The 16,006-nt window shown below is 39.8% G+C and overlaps 1 protein-coding gene across 2 annotated transcripts in view; it reads left to right on the plus strand.

Annotated features, from left to right (window-relative positions):
- Positions 1-51: 51 nt before the first annotated feature.
- PECR (peroxisomal trans-2-enoyl-CoA reductase) overlaps positions 52-16,006 on the plus strand; it is a 29,407-nt gene continuing 13,452 nt past the window's right edge. Inside the window, exons 1-5 of one of the 2 annotated variants that reach the window (XM_077885710.1) lie at positions 52-254; positions 3,321-3,454; positions 4,368-4,533; positions 10,778-10,859; positions 15,666-15,762. In XM_077885710.1, coding sequence (XP_077741836.1) covers positions 131-254; positions 3,321-3,454; positions 4,368-4,533; positions 10,778-10,859; positions 15,666-15,762 — 603 coding nt within the window. In that variant the 5' untranslated portion in view covers positions 52-130. The remainder of the gene's footprint in view (positions 255-3,320; positions 3,455-4,367; positions 4,534-10,777; positions 10,860-15,665; positions 15,763-16,006) is intronic. The other variant, XM_077885709.1, reaches the window with a different exon arrangement.

Below are 16,006 nucleotides of genomic sequence, written 5' to 3' on the forward strand. Positions count from 1 at the left end.
GCGGGGGCGGGGCCAAGGCGGGACGGGGGCGGGGCCTGCGGTCACGTGCGGCGGCGGCCTCTAGCCCCGCCCACCCGCGGGCCGCGGTCCCGGGAGCCCAGCGCTGCAGCGAGCCTGGCGCTCCGCCGACATGAGGCCGTGGGTCGAGCGCAGGAGCTTCCTGGCTCCCGACTTGCTGCTGCACCAGCTGGCCATCGTCACCGGCGGGGCCACGGGCATCGGGAAGGCCATCGCCACCGAGCTCCTGCATCTGGGTACGTGTGCAGGCCCCGCGGGTCGGGCTGCCCAGATCGAGGGCCTCCGGGGTCGCGCCCCCGCGGTCCCTGGGGTCGGAGCCAGGGGGCTCCGAGGCGGGCCTGGGCGACCGGGACTTGCGGAGCCCCGAGGCTGTGCAGGTGCGCGAACTCGAAACCGCGGGGGGACCACGGCAGTTGCCAAGAAAGTGTGCGGAAGCGTTGAATGGTGAGGCCCCTGTTGGTAAAGTCAAGGGAACAGATAGCATCAGAGATGATCGTGCTCGAGGTGGGGAAGGTCGTTCTCCTTAGACCTGCGGAAACGTGCTGTGGAGTTATTTGTAGATGTGTCTACACGGGATCCATCCCATGTGTTACCTAATGAGGAGACACAAGACGACTTCATTTCACTCCCTTAAGTGTGAAAGGTTGTAACACCGAGAGACTCCTATCGTACATGATCTTCATGGCCTCTTTCTTTCTTTTTTTTCTTTTTTTTTTAAGATTTTATTTATTTATTTATTCCTGAGAGACACAGAGAGACAGAGAGAGGCAGACACACAGGCAGAGGCTCCCTGCAGGGACTCCGGGGTCACGCCCTGGGCCAAAGGGCAGCGCTAAACCGCTGAGCCATGCAGGTGCCCCCTCTCTTGTATTACTACCTTAACTTGGGAGAAGGGGGGACTTTGTAAGCACTTGAACAAGAAATCGCAAAAGGGAAAATAGGCTAAGTTTACCTCTATGAAGATGTAAATCCTTATTGAATTTAAAAGTCATGTAAATAAAGTTTAAAGGCATAAGAAGAAAAACATGTACGATGTACAACAAATGTATAGAGCTCCCACAAATAGGGAAAAGATCTAACACAAATAAATAGGGAAAAGAGCTAACACAGAGAAATGCAGGCTAATGATATGGACCAAGTGTTCCAAATGGAGCACTAAAAATAAGTCATAAGCGTATGAGAAAATAATCAACTCTATTGGAATAAAATGCAAAATAAAACAGTAATACGATGCCACGGTTTTGCAAACAATCTTTTAAGACATTGGGGGAAATGTAAATGTTGAGAGAGTGAGAAGGCAGGCAAGACCGTAAACTATTGCAAGTTTTCTAAAGGACAATTTGGAAAAAAAAAAAGATTTAAAAAAGTATTAATGTTCTGGCTCTGTGACTAGTAATTCTTCTCTTGGGGTTTTACTCTAAGGAAACAGAGACAAACACAGATTTGCATAAAAGGCTATAGTGTTGAATAGTGAAACATTGGAAATGACCAAGTATCCATTAAAAGGCAATCATTAAATCAGTAAGAATGAAAAATACTACTATTGAAACATCTTACTATTGAAGACTATGGTGGGAAAAGGTATAATGTATAATCAAAGCAGGATTCTAAACAAAATATTCCAATTCAAAATTGGTTGTTAATGAAAAATACATAGAAAAAGAGTGGAAAGCAGTTTGTAACATTGTTAACAGGAACAACTTTTTCTGTAAGTGATTTGGTTAAACTGTCTTCATTTAAAAATTTTTTTCAGGAACACATAAATCGCCTTTACTTACCGTTGTGTTTCTAATGATTCGCATGTAGTATGAACTAAAAAAAAGTATGTTAAAAAATATATCTTCTTAAAAAAAGATTTTATTTTTAAGTAATCTCTACCCATGGTGGTGTTCCAACTAACAACCCTGAGATCAAGAGTCATGTAACTCTACCAACTGAGCCAGCCAGGAGTCCTGAAAAAAAAAAAAAAATGGAAATGAACATTTCTTATTCTGGCTTGAGCATGGCTTCATCACCCAACATTCCACTCCCAACACCAAATTCTATCCCATTTCAGGAAAACTGTAAAAATAGCAGAATCAATGATCATTTTATGTGAAGGTCAGAATGACCTTCCGAACACAGTTGTCAGATCCTGGCTCTGCTTTGCAGAACCTTTTATGCATTTTCATATAATTGAACTTTGTTCTTATTGATAAGTTTGCATTGTCAGGACACCTAGGTGGCTCACCAGTTGAGTGTTTGCCTTCTGCTCAGGGCGTGATCCCAGGGTCCTGGGTTGGAGCCAGGTTCTCCTTCTGCCTATGTCTCTGCCTCTCTCTGTGTCTCTCATGAATAAATAAATAAGATCTTTAAAAAATTTTTTTTGCATTGTTAAGCTTTATCCTTTTTCTTTTCTTTTTTTTTTTTTTTAAAAGATTATTCATGAGAAACACAGAGAGAGAGAGAGAGAAAGGGGCAGAGACACAGGCAGAGGGAGAAGCTAGCTCCATGCAGGAAGCCCGACGTGGGACTCGATCCTGGGTCACCAGGATCAGGCCCTGGGCTGAAGACAGACGCTAAACCGCTGAGCCACCCAGGGATCCCTCGATTCATCTTTTTTATGGGCACACATGAAACACTTTCTAAACATTTTTTTAAAAGATTTTATTTATTTATTTGAGAGAGAAAGAGTGAGTAAGAGAGAGGGAGAGAGAGATAGAAAGGGAGCAGGGGAAAGAGAAGAGGGAGAAGGAAAAGCAGACTCCCCACTGAGCAGGGAGTCCCATGCAGGGCTCAATTCCAGGACTCTAGGATCATGACCTGAGCTGAAGGCAGGAGGCAGATACTTATCGAACCAATTGAGCCACCCAGATGCCCCCCACCCCAGCTCTTTTTAAAAAGATTTTATTTATTTGAGAGAGAAAGAGCAGGGGGAGGGACTTTTTTTTTAGTTTGGACAACCAGTGAAAGCATATTTACTTTATAAATATATTTTTCAGAAGAATGAAACTGATGAAGTATATGAACTTATTCCTGGGAGTTGGCTGGTGTGGGAAGAGTAGATGTGCTGGCAAGGAGGAATGCAAGTCAACACAAGATGGAGAAGACTTTCCGGGAATAATGCACTCTGGATAATTAAAATAACTTCTGTTGCTGGCTTGTAAATCTCCTAGGCCAAAAGCGCTTATATTTTAATGGATAGCAGAATCACCTGGAGGACTAACTGAAACTGCTGGGCCCTACCCCCAGAATTCCTAATTCAATTGACTTAAAAAAAAAAAAATGAAAGTATATTTACTCTTTGATTGTTTTCTTTTCAGGATGTAATGTGGTCATTGCATCTCGTAATTTTGATCGATTAAAATCTACTGCAGAAGAACTGAGGGCCAGCCTACCCCCGACCAACAAGGCTCAGGTCACTCCCATAAAATGCAACATTCGCAAAGAAGAAGAGGTAATGTGAATATGTCTATATTGTTTGTTCATTCAATTTATTTACAGTAGTGGTTCCTATCCCTGTGGTTCAGGTGTTCCTATGGTAGCTGTCTTAGATGAGGTGGACTGGAAGCAGAGCCTGTGAAAGAGATTCTTTTGCTAATGATGTATTGAGCAAATTACCTCCAGAGGAAGAGATGGAAAGAAACAAGATAAGGAAACTAAGCAAGGATGTGGTCTCAGCGAGATTACTTTTTGTGCCTTTTGCCCTTTAAGTCATTTCTTTATTTTATTTTTTTAAAGATTTTATTTATTTAAATCTTTTAAAAAAGATTTTATTTATTTATTTATTTATTTATTTATTTATTTATTTATTTATTTGAAACACAGAGAGAGAGAAAGAGAGGCAGAGACACAGGCAGAGGGAGAAGCAGGCTCCAGACACAGGAGGGAAGGACTCCAGGATCACACCCTGGGCCAAGGCAGGTGCTAAGCCACTGGGCCACCCAGAGATCCCAAGGTTTTTGTTTTTTTTTTTTTTTAAGTAATCAGGCATCTCTACACCCACCGTGGGGCTCAAACTCACAACTCCAAGATCAAGAGTCACAGGTTCTACCAACTGAGCCAGACAGGCGCCCCTTTTCATTCATTTCTTAATGTTAATTTTAACCTGATTTCAGTACTATTCATTATTCTAGGTTTACAGGTTACAAACTCATACAGGTAGGCTTGGATTTAGGAGTGATCCCGGCTCTTGGATAAATCTTGTCATCTAAATGACCAACTTAGCTTTATGATCTGTAGATATTGTGGCATTTAGAGTTACCATTGACTACAACAGACTGCAAGTTCTTTTCCTCTCCTGGAGCAAGCTATCAGTCCAAGGAGCAAGTTAGATTATTAACCAGTTTCCTTTTAACATTTTTCTTTAGGTGAACAATTTGGTCAGATCCACCTTAGAGATTTATGGTAAAATCAATTTTTTGGTAAACAATGGAGGAGGCCAGTTCGTGGCTGCTATGGAACACATTAATGCAAAGGGATGGCATGCTGTGATTGAAACCAACCTGACAGGCACCTTCTACATGTGCAAAGCAGGCAAGTATGATCAATAACCCAAAAAGTCAAGGTGTCTTTATTTAAAGATCATAGATAATCTTGAAAGAGAATTGTCAGGGGCTCAGAAACTCCATGTCATTAGCATTTACTGCCCTCATGTACTCACATACAACACAGGAATGTAACTTGTTGCATTTTTTGGGTAGTAATTTGACAGTATTTGTAAAATATGGATATGCTTTAATCTTATAATTTTATTTCTAGGACTTTATCATGAGAAAATCATTAAGAATCTGTACAAAGATATAGCTACAAAGTTGTTCTTGAAGTTAAAAAAATTCTCACACTCTGTTTTAAAGAAACGAATCTTTTTTCTTTTCTTTCTTTTTTAAAATTTTATTTATTTATTCATGAGAGACATGGAGAGAGAAGCAGAGACATAGGCAGAGGGAGAAGCAGGCTCCTCACAGGGAGCTCGATCCCAGGGGATGAGGGACTCGATCCCAGGACCCCGGGATCATGTCCTGAGCTGAAGGCAGACACTCAACTGCCGAGCCACCCAGGTTCCCCAAGAAACAAATCTTTTAAATCCATTGTAAGGGCATATTCATTAACTTTGTCAGATCTTCAGAGAGTATGCCAGAGTCCGACTAAAACTAATTAGCAGGCATGCAGCTTTTGGATTGAAAGTTGTTTCATAGGTGGTGATATCCAATTATCCAATTCCTGAAGTGGAGTAACTCAAGGGTTTTGTTACAAGCTATTGAAGACATTTTTATGATGAAAACCACAGAGGAAGTATAATTCCAACCCAAAGGGTCTTCACCCCACTACAGATTAGGCTTTATATTCTTAATATCTCTAAGTCAAAATCTTGCAGACATTGCCAGCTTTCAACTTTATCTCACTAGCAGTATAAAGTTTCCTATTGGTTGTGGCTGGCTGTTCCAGTGTCGAGACCATCACAAAAACAGGAAATTAAATAAGACAGTTTGTTTCTCCCTCACATAAGAAGTCCATAATCATTAGGGACTGATGTGTTGTGATTTGTAATGAGTATATATTTTAGTCTGTCTGCGGTTCCTCATTCATGTTCCCATGGCCCTTGGAATTTCCTGAGCAATAAGGGCGATGGGAGAATCTTTTTTTTTTTTTTTTTTAAGATTTTTATTTATTCATGAGAGACAGAGAGAGAGAGAGAGAGAGAGGCAGAGACACAAGCAGAGGGAGAAGCAGGCCCCTGCAGGGAGCCCGATGTGGGACTCGATCCCAGGTCTCCAGGATCATGCCCTGGGCTGAAGGTGGTGCCAAACCGCTGAGCCACCTGGGCTGCCCAGTCTTTTGTTATCATTTGATCTCTTGTCATAATTCCTGAAATGACTTCAGAGCCACTTAGGCGAAATGGGTGTCTGTTATTCCTAAATCCTGTTCACCACAACTGAGTTTATGTTAATGAGGTGAAATCCCCTAAATGTTAATTTTGGAAATCCCTTAAAGATGGCAGCAGGCTGGTTGGTGGGAACCAACCTTTTTTTTTTTTTTTTTTTTTTTTTTTTTTGGTGGGAACCAACCTTGATTAGAGTTGGAACTTCCAGTCTCGCCTCCTGATTTCTGGCAGGAGGAGAGGGGGCTGAAGGTTGAATCAGTCACCAGTGCCAATGATTTAATCAATCAATACAGTGAATGAAGCCTCCATAAAGCCACAAAAGGGCTTTATGGTAAAGGAGAACACTTTCACGTGATATTCTGCCAGAGTCAGACTCCACAGAGACAGCGGCTTCTTTGTTCAAGACATTGCCCTGTGTATTTCATCATCTGCCTGTTGATTCATATCGCTCTGTATCCATTCTAATAAGTTGTAATGTAGTGTGTAAACTAGTTTCATGAGTTCTATGAGCCACAATGGTGAATTAATGAAATCCAAGAAAGGGTTCATGGAAACCACTGATTTATAGCCAGTTGTCCAGAAGCACAGGTAATAACATGGACTTGTGATCAGCATCTGATGACTATTTCACATATCTTGAAGAAATATTCCCATGAAAGCACTGGAGGAGTCAGGGCAAAAGTACAAAGTTCATTTCAGAGTTCTGACATATAGTGCTTTTTAACCAGAAGCCAGAAAGTCTGTGTAGAGTAATTTAAATAAACTTATTCCCTTTTCTTTTTTTTTTTAAGTAAGTTTTTAGATAATTGATATGGCACATAGTACTTTATTTATTTTAATTTCCAAACTATTCTTGGCTATTCATGACTTTTTCTTCTTCCAGATGAATTTATATTAAGGTTTTTTCCTCAAAAATCCTGGTGGGGAATTTGATTGGATTGTGTTCAACCTATCAACAATTTGAAAAAAGTTAATGTGTTGAAATGCCATCTCTCCATCATGGCACATCTTTCTATTAATGGATTCTTATTTTATAATTTTTGGCAAAGGTTTATGTTTGCATCACATTTAAATCTCTTTTTATTTTATTTTTTTAAGTAGGCTTCATGCTGTGCATAGAGCCCAACACAGGTCTTGGACTCATGATCCTGAGCTCATTGACCCAAGCCAAAAATCAAGGGTCAGATGCTTAACCCACTGAATCACCCAGGTGCCTCTCTTGTATTTTTTTTTTTATTAAGGTTACATCAGATATTTTTTTTTGATTTTTATTTATTTATGATAGTCACAGAGAGAGAGAGAGAAAGAGGCAGAGACACAGGCAGAGGGAGAAGCAGGCCCCATGCACCGGGAGCCCGATGTGGGACTCGATCCCGGGTCTCCAGGATCGCGCCCTGGGCCAAAAGCAGGCGCCAAACAGCTGCGCCACCCAGGGATCCCCTACATCAGATATTTTTGATAACTTCTGCACTTTTGAGTGGGCTTTTTTTTTTTTTAATTATTTATTCATAAGAAACACAGAGAGAGGCGGAGACACAGGCAGATGGAGAAGCCGGCTCCCTGTGGGGAGCTCGATGAGGGACTTGATCCCAGGACCCCAGGGTCACAACCTGAACTGAAGGCAGACACTCAACTACTGAGCCACCTACGTGCCCCTTGAATGGGCTTTTTCCCCCAATTATTTTTCAACTGGATTACTGTTGGTTTCTGGAAGAATTATTTTCTCAAGTTGGTCTTGTAGCTATGTCTAGTAATTTGTGGTTTTATCTAATAGTTTTTAAAATTAGTCTTTTGAGTGTTTGGGCAACACAACCATGTTGTCCAAAAATAAATGCTGTGTTTCATTGTCAAAGATACAGTCAATTGTAAAGTGCACGATCATTTTATATAACCCTAAGAAAGTACAGTATATCCCTAAGAACGTACATTTGAATCTTAAGAAGCCACCAACTATGAGATATATCCCCGTTTCAACAATGTGAAGATAATAAGAAAGAATTCTCATAGAGTTCAGAAATACTATACTTTATGTCTTCTTTTCTAGTGGCTTTACCTCCTTTTTTTTGGTCATATATTATGTATTGGTAAGAATTCACTGGAAAGGAATAAGTAATAATAGGAAAGCATTCTTATTTTTGCCCAAGCCTTTAATAGGAATGGGTCTTACATTGTTCTCTGGCCTTTATATTCTAAAAATTAGATTTCTGTTGAAGTGAGTCTTGAGGGTACATATCTGGCATTGCCTTGATTTGTATGAATAGAGTTGATGACTAAATATCAAGTATCCTATTTGAAAAAGGATAAAATACTTAAAGAATGAGGGATGCCTGGGTAACTCAGTCAGTTAAGCATCCGACTCTCGATTTCAGCTCAGGTCATGAGCTCAGGGTCGTGACATCGAGTCTTGTGTGGGTGTGGGGCTCTGTGCTGGGCATGGAGCCTGCTTAAGATTCTCTCTCTCCCCCTCTCCCTCCCACTCCCACTCTCTCTCCCCAAAGAAAAAGAAAAGAAAAGAAAATACCTAAAGAATTAAGTTAACAGAAGGATAAGACCCATATCTGAACTACAAGACATTGCTGACAGAAATGAAAGATTGAAATGAATAGAAACACGTTTGATATTTATGAATTGGAAGGCTTGATATGGTTAAGATGGTAGTTCTTTCCAAATTGATCTGTAGGTTCAGTGTAGTTCCTATTACTTTTGCAGAAATTGACAAGCAGATCCCAAATATATGTGCAAGTGCAATGGACTCACAATAGCCAAAACAGTTTTGCAAAAGAGGAAAGTTGGAGGACTTAATACTTCTTGACTTCAAGACAGTATGGTACTGTATAGTATGGGTGGATGTATAGATCATTGGCACAAATTTGTCAGTCCAGAAATAAAAGTCAAACTCTTTTATTTATGATTTTTGCCAAAGGGACCAGGCCAATTCTATGGGGAAGTGATAGTGTTTTCAGCAGATGGTTCTGGGACATTGGCTGTCCACATGCAAAAAGACCCTTACCTCACACCATAAATAAAAGTTAGCCAAAAATACAAAATGGACCATGGACCTAAATGTAAAAAGTAAAATTGTATAATTTTTAGAAGCAAACAAAGGACAAAATCTTTACTACCTTGTCTCAGGCAAAGAGTCCTGAGATACACCACAAAATACCAGAGTAAAACAAATTGATAAATTGGACTTAATCAATCAAAATTAAATATGTTTGTGCTTCAAAAGACAACACTAAGAAAATGAAAAGATAAGCCATAGACTGGGAGAAAAGATTCCCAAATCACATATCTGATAAAGGACTCAAATCCAGAGTATAAAAAGAACTTTTAGAATTCAATATTAAGAAAACAAATCAATTAAGAAATGGGCAAAAGATTTGGATTTTTTTTAAATTTTATTTATTCATGAGAGACAAAGAGAGAGAGAGAGAGAGAGAGGGGCAGAGACATAGGCAGTGAGAGGAGAAGCAGGCTTCATGCAGGGAGCCTGATGTGGGACTTGATCCCAGGACCACAAGATCATGCCCTGAGCCAAAGGTAGACGCTCAACCGCTGAGCAACCCAGGGGTCCCTGAATAGATATTTTACCAAAGAATATATATGAATGGCTAATAAGTACATCAGAAGATTCTCAACACTGTTAGTCATGAGGGAAATGCAAATCAAAACCTCAGTGGGGGGTGCCTGGATGGCTCAGTCAGTTAAGTGTCTACCTCTAGCTCAGGTCATGATCCCTGGGTCTTGGGATTGAGCCCGGTGTAGGGCTCCCTGCTCAGCGGGGAGCGTGCTTCTCCCTCTCCCTGTACCCCTCTTGCTCTTGCACACATGGCTCTCTCTCTCTCTCTCTGTCTCTCTCAAATAAAATCTTTTAAGAAAAAGTCTCAGTGAAATATCACTTCAAGCCATTAGAGTGACTATAATCAAGAAGTCAGACAATAATAGTATGGAGAACCTGGAACCTTCTTGCATTTCTGGTAGGAATAGAAAATAGTAGAAACACCAAAAAATAGTTCAGCAGTTTCTTAAAAGTCAAACATACAGTTACCATATGTCCTAGCGGTTCCACCCTTAAGTGTCTACCAAAGAGCAATAAAAACATGTCCTCTCAAAGATTTATATTCATAAACACCCAACAGTGGAAACCAAATGTTCATCAGCTGAGGAGTGGATAAATGAAATATGGCATATGTATTCACTGGAATACTATTTACAATAAAAAGTTAACTATGGATACATGTTACCACATGGATGAACTTCACAAACATTATTCTTTTTTAAAATTTTTTCACAAACATTAATTGAAAGAAACCAGACACAGAAGACCACATATTGTGTGATTTCATTTATATGAAATGTCCAGAAAAGCCAAATTTATGTAAACAGAAGGTATATGAAGGTTTGCTTAGGGATGGCTTGGGCTGCAGATAGACACAAAGGAACTTTTTGGGGGTAATGGAAATGTTCTAAAACTGGATTGTAATGGTGGTTGCATGACTCTATTAAAAGTTATTAAATTATACACATAAAATGAATGAATTTTGTGATATGTAAATTATTTTCAATCGGGCTTTTTATAAAAAAAAAAGGAAATGTAGGGGCACCTGGGTGGCTCAGTGGTTGAGTGTCTGTCTTTGGCCCAGGGCGTGATCCTGAGGTCCTGGGTAAGTCCTGCTTTGGGCTCCCAGCCTGGAGCCTGCTTTTCCCTCTGCCTGTGTCTCTGCCTCTCTCTCTCTCTCTCTCTCTCTCCCCCTCATGAATAAATAAATAAAATCCTTTTTTTTAAAGGAAATTTAAATTAAAAATATTAAAATAACAAGCAATGTGCTGGGATAGTGGATGAGAAAAGAGTCAGAACACTATTTCATGTGATTGTCATTGTTCTGTTTCCTGCAGTTTACAATTCCTGGATGAAAGAGCATGGAGGATCTATTGTCAATATTATTATCCTTACTAGAAATGGATATCCAGGATTTACGTAAGCATACTTAATGTATATTTATTTTTTCCTATGTCTTTGGGTTTTGTCCTGTGAATGAGGAGGAGGAGAGTGGAGAAAATTTCTTAAGTCACAATCCTTAATTCTTTAATGAGTTTTGATCTTAATACTTAGCATTGCCCTTTATTTGAACTTTAAAAATATACTTCCAAGGTATTCCCATCCTTATTAGACTTCCCAGGTTTACCATGAAAAGAAAATCAGGACACCCCATTAAATTTTTTATTTTAAGTCTGCCCCAAATATTACATGGGGCATACTTATGTTAAAATTTTTTTTTAATTTTCATTTGAAATTCAAATTTAATGGAATGTCCTATATTTTATCCAGTAATCCTAATCCAGATGTCACTAAACTGGTCATCATTGCCTGGAGATATCTTTTTTGTTAATGTGTGGAAATGAAACTAATTTAGATTGATTTAGATTTGAATACTGTGAATATACCTATTCAGTTTTAGACAAAACTGCTAAATTGTTACTCCATAATGGAATTTGACATATTTGACTCTTATTCTGATGTGGAATTTGGAAATGGATTAAAAAAGAAAAAAAAAAGTCAATCAGTGAACTAATTAGCCTAGTGGCTCAGTCGATTCTTTCATAATAACCTAAAAGGGCATCCACCTAGACCACAGAGAAAAACAGTGTGCCAGGAAGCTACTTGAAAACCACACGTTTAGTAGTTAAAAAGTCTGGTTTACAAATAAATCGTTTTGCTGATTTCTTTCATATCTTTAGTAAATTCTGATTCCTTCCATTTTTTTAATTAAGGATTTTTTTTATTTTCCAACATAGAATATTTCTTTTTATGAAATAGGCCTATTTTAGTATTATAAAATCAAAGCATGCTAGTTTTTATATATATATAAAACTGTGTAAGATACAAAGTTGAATACTCTACCTTCTTATCCCAGAAATAACTTGTGTAACCAAGTAAGACAGTGACCTGAATTTCTTTATTAGTAGTGTATAATCCATGATCTACAGGGTGATGAATATTCTGTTTGCCATCATGATTTTTGCAACCATTGTTGATTCTTACCTGAATCACTTACATTAGGGGTGAGAAAATGTTGATTTTTCTGATGTCATGATTATTTCTATATTTATTAGCTGATATTCTTTTATAAAAGAGACTTTTCTGCAACAGCCCTTCTCCCTTTCTCTCTGTATTTATTATTATCATTATTATTATTATTAAATTTTTTGGTATACCACTATTACAGGTCTACGGATTTCTTTTCAAATTTTTCTTTTCAAATGGCATGTAAGATCTCAAACTTAATAGAAATCTTGTATTGTTTCTACATTTTGCATTACGAGTAATTCTGCAGTGAATAACACTGTACATATTTGTTTCATATTGGTGGAGTTATATCTTCAGGGTACATCCTGGAAGTTGGATTGCTGGGTGCAGGTGAAAGATAAATGCATACTTTTAGGTATTTCCAAATTTCTTTCCATCTTGCTCCCCCACCAGCACAGTATGAGTGTGTGTGTTCCCCACAGCCTGACCCAAAGTGTGTGTCATCAACTTCTAGACAACTCTGATGGGCAAGAAATGGGATTCTCATGGAGCATCTTTTGATTTGTTGAAAAGCTATCTGGATGTCTTCTGTATGTGTTTGAATCGTATTGCTGTCCTGGCATATTTTTCTTAATGTTGTCTGAGGCTGGTCTTATTTTCCATTACATTGACACAGGGGAGTTTAGCCTGCTGTTGATCTTTTGGGTCATTGTCAATAATTACAAGGGCAAAAGATAAGCCAAAAAAAAAGCAACTCACATCTCCCATGGACAGAGAGTGTGTAAACCAAACGCCCATCACTCGGCGCATGACTAAGCTCTGTAGTATGTCTACATAACAGACTACACTTGGCAGTAAGAGGGAATGAGCTATTAACTCATGCAACAACCTAGATGGATCTCAAAATAATTATTCTGAGTGAAAGAAGCCAGATGAAAAAGAGCGTATACTGTATGGTTTTATGTGTTTAAGTTGTAGAAGCGTTGAAAACATTCGTTAGTGCTATATTCACTGAGAGTTGTACATCCCTCTCCCTCCTATTTATAAATTAGAGGAAGAAAATGAAGCAGTGTGACAGACTTCAAGACAGTTTATCACTTATAATATGTTCCCACACAGATTGTAAGAGGTTTTAAATCATATCTGATACAGAAATAAGACCTTCATACTTCAGAAAATTGGTCATTGAAAGAATGGATGTGAGACCTGTCGTGGAAATGGTAACATATAATCTCACTCAACTCATAGTTCAAATAAATGTCAGTCCCTCTGGGCTTTTCCTTTAGAAGAAGAGTGACTGGGCCAGCAGCACTTCATATGACATGTCACTGCCAAGCTGAATTTGTCCTGATAGGGACCACTCTCCCTTCCTGGAAAGGGAGTCTTTACAAAACCCCCATGGTCCATTCAGGCTTCTCATCCACCTGGACCTCCCAGGGATGCCACCAGTATCAAGTCCTTCAGAACACAGTACTGGATCAGCTGTAAGTCTCTCTGGATTTGAATGAACTCTTCACTTTTTTCTTCACAAATGTCATAGGTTTTTGTTGTTGTTGTTTTGTTCTTTGGGTTTTTTGGTTTTGCTGGTTTGTTTGTTTGTTTGTTTTATCCCCAGAGATAAGTAGATTAGGATGTGCTGTTTTGGGATCCAGAGTAACTTCTTCGAGTTCTCAGTATAACTCTGCAGAACTGAATACCATGGAGGAAGACTGCATCCTTCTTTCCTTAACTGGAACGGGTATAGAGTGGGGGGCCTCAGGTTTTCACACCTGTTGCACATGCTTTTGACATCATCAGTCATTTCACTTCCGACATCACCCCCTTCTCTGCTACCTTCTCTAGTAGATCTTTGAGTATGGAAACATAGTCTGAAAATACTGTTATGTTTGTGTTCAGTTTCTACTGAGTGCCTTCTCTTCATCTGTGAAGCTGTGAAGCTTGCGAACACTGTGTAGGGGAAGAAAAGGAATTACCCCTCTACCATTCTGAGTTCTTATTGAGACCCCTGTAATAAAAAACAAATTAACAAGACAAAAACAACTTTGATCATACACACACACACACGCACACACACATCATGTATCTGTGATGGGAGATACCCAGGGGAAAACAAGTAGCCTCCCTGAGTAGCTTGGACTACAGACTGAACCATTATCTTAGAAGGAAAGGGAATGGGAAATGGGGGCCTTGTAGAGAAAAAGAAAGTAATTTTTAAGAAAGATGCCTGGGCCCTTGGAAGAATAGATGGGAAGTCTGGTAATTTGTGACAGACTGTGTGTGGGTGTGGAGTCAACTGCTAGTCTTTATACCTGTGACCACAGACCATCTTCCCTGGTTGATGAAACTCTTGGGGAGGGGATTTATGGCAACTAAGTTGCTTTTGAAGGAACCCAGTCTATCTTTAGGCAGATAAGGGGAGTTCAGAGAAAGTGTCTCCCTGCATTTGCTGTTTTTCAAATGCCTACAGTCAACATAATTGATCAAAGCAGCATATTTTGAGTGGCATGTCCTGAGCTCCTGTCATATTTTGGAGAGGCTTATTCTGTTGCCCTTCAACTGCCTCTTGCTCATGTGCTACAAACTAATTCAGATGCTGAAATTCAATAATTCCAGTCTCTGGTTTTCCAGCTCTGTCTCTCAGTTCTAGTGGCTTTCTCTCTTGGGCAGCTACCAGTTTCGGAACATCTGCCACTTGCTTCTTCAGCCTCATGTGACTGTTTAGCCTTTTCCTATGATGAGAGGCAGGACTTCATGTGGTGGCCCTGGTGATCAGGGGCCTGAGTGCAAGGGACAAACGACTCTAGGTCTTCCTCCCAGAAAAGGGTCAGGACTTGATTGTACTTCTACATAAGCATGTCTGGTCCTGCCCCTGCCTCTTGCTCCTGGTATTATGGAGAAGCCTGGCAATTTCAGTTATTCTTCCCAGCTGAGTGTTGGTTAGGGCCCCTCTTAGTATTGGTGGCGGTAGGCAGGGCAAGGGAGCATATCCTGTAGATTGACCCAGGACTGCTTAATGGCAATAGCAACAGAAGTTGTGGCCACATCTGATGGTGGTGGGATTGCTTGGAGAATTCTGACAAAGTAATTGGCTTCTGCCTGGAGTCCCACGAGGATTGTTGCAGCCAACACTGGGACAGTGATGGGTTTCTTCAGGAAGGTTGGGCTCTCTAAGTCTTCTCTAGTGAGAAATGGATACATCCCCAGATCTCACATACTTGCTTCTAAGGACCTCGTAATAAGTTCTAAGCCACAGTGTATCTGTACCTTATGCATAAGACCCCATAGAGATGAAAACTTAAATATTTTGAACTTCCTATCTGGAAGTATGTTAAAATTTAATTAAATGTTAGGGTGTCTAGAAATTCTATCAATACTGTTTTTAGCCTCATATATAAATTTATCCCTATCGTCTAAATAAATCATTTTAAAAATAACCACACTTGTAACCCTCAAGATTACCAATTTGATAGTTTCTCTACATCATAAAAAGGTTTTTGGAATATTTCTTATGGTCATGGTATTTTGGAGGATCTTATGTGTGCCTGTAATGTAAGATTTGTTCAACTGTCAGATAGCTGTGTTTTGGCTTTAGCATCGAAGCGTCCACTTCTTTCCCATTGTTCAAGAGTCCAAAAGACAGACTCAACAAAAATATATTGGTGGGGCTCTGGTAGGTCACTGACAAACCTGTTCATTTAGTTAACGAGAAAAACATTTGATGGAAGCCAATTGTAATTTTATGTTTTGTCTTTTAAGGCATAGTGGAGCTGCCAGAGCAGGGGTTTACAACCTCACCAAATCCTTAGCTGTGGAATGGGCCAGCAGTGGAATAAGGATCAACTGTGTTGCCCCTGTAGGTAAACTTCCATACAAAAGCCGTTGACAAATTGTGCTCTTCTGAGGATTCCCTTTGTGTTGTCAATGGAGGTATTTGTTAATACACGTGTATAATAGAAAAGATTGGCTTTTAAAAATAGATAAAATTAGGGCAGCCCCGGTGGCGCAGCGGTTTGGCGCCGCCTGCAGCCCGGGGCGTGAACCTGGAGATCCCAGCAGGGAGCCTGCTTCTCCCTCTGCCTGTGTCTCTGCCTCTCTCT

Source organism: Canis aureus, chromosome 36, assembly GCF_053574225.1.
Source record: "Canis aureus isolate CA01 chromosome 36, VMU_Caureus_v.1.0, whole genome shotgun sequence".
NCBI classification, from domain to species: domain Eukaryota; kingdom Metazoa; phylum Chordata; class Mammalia; order Carnivora; family Canidae; genus Canis; species Canis aureus.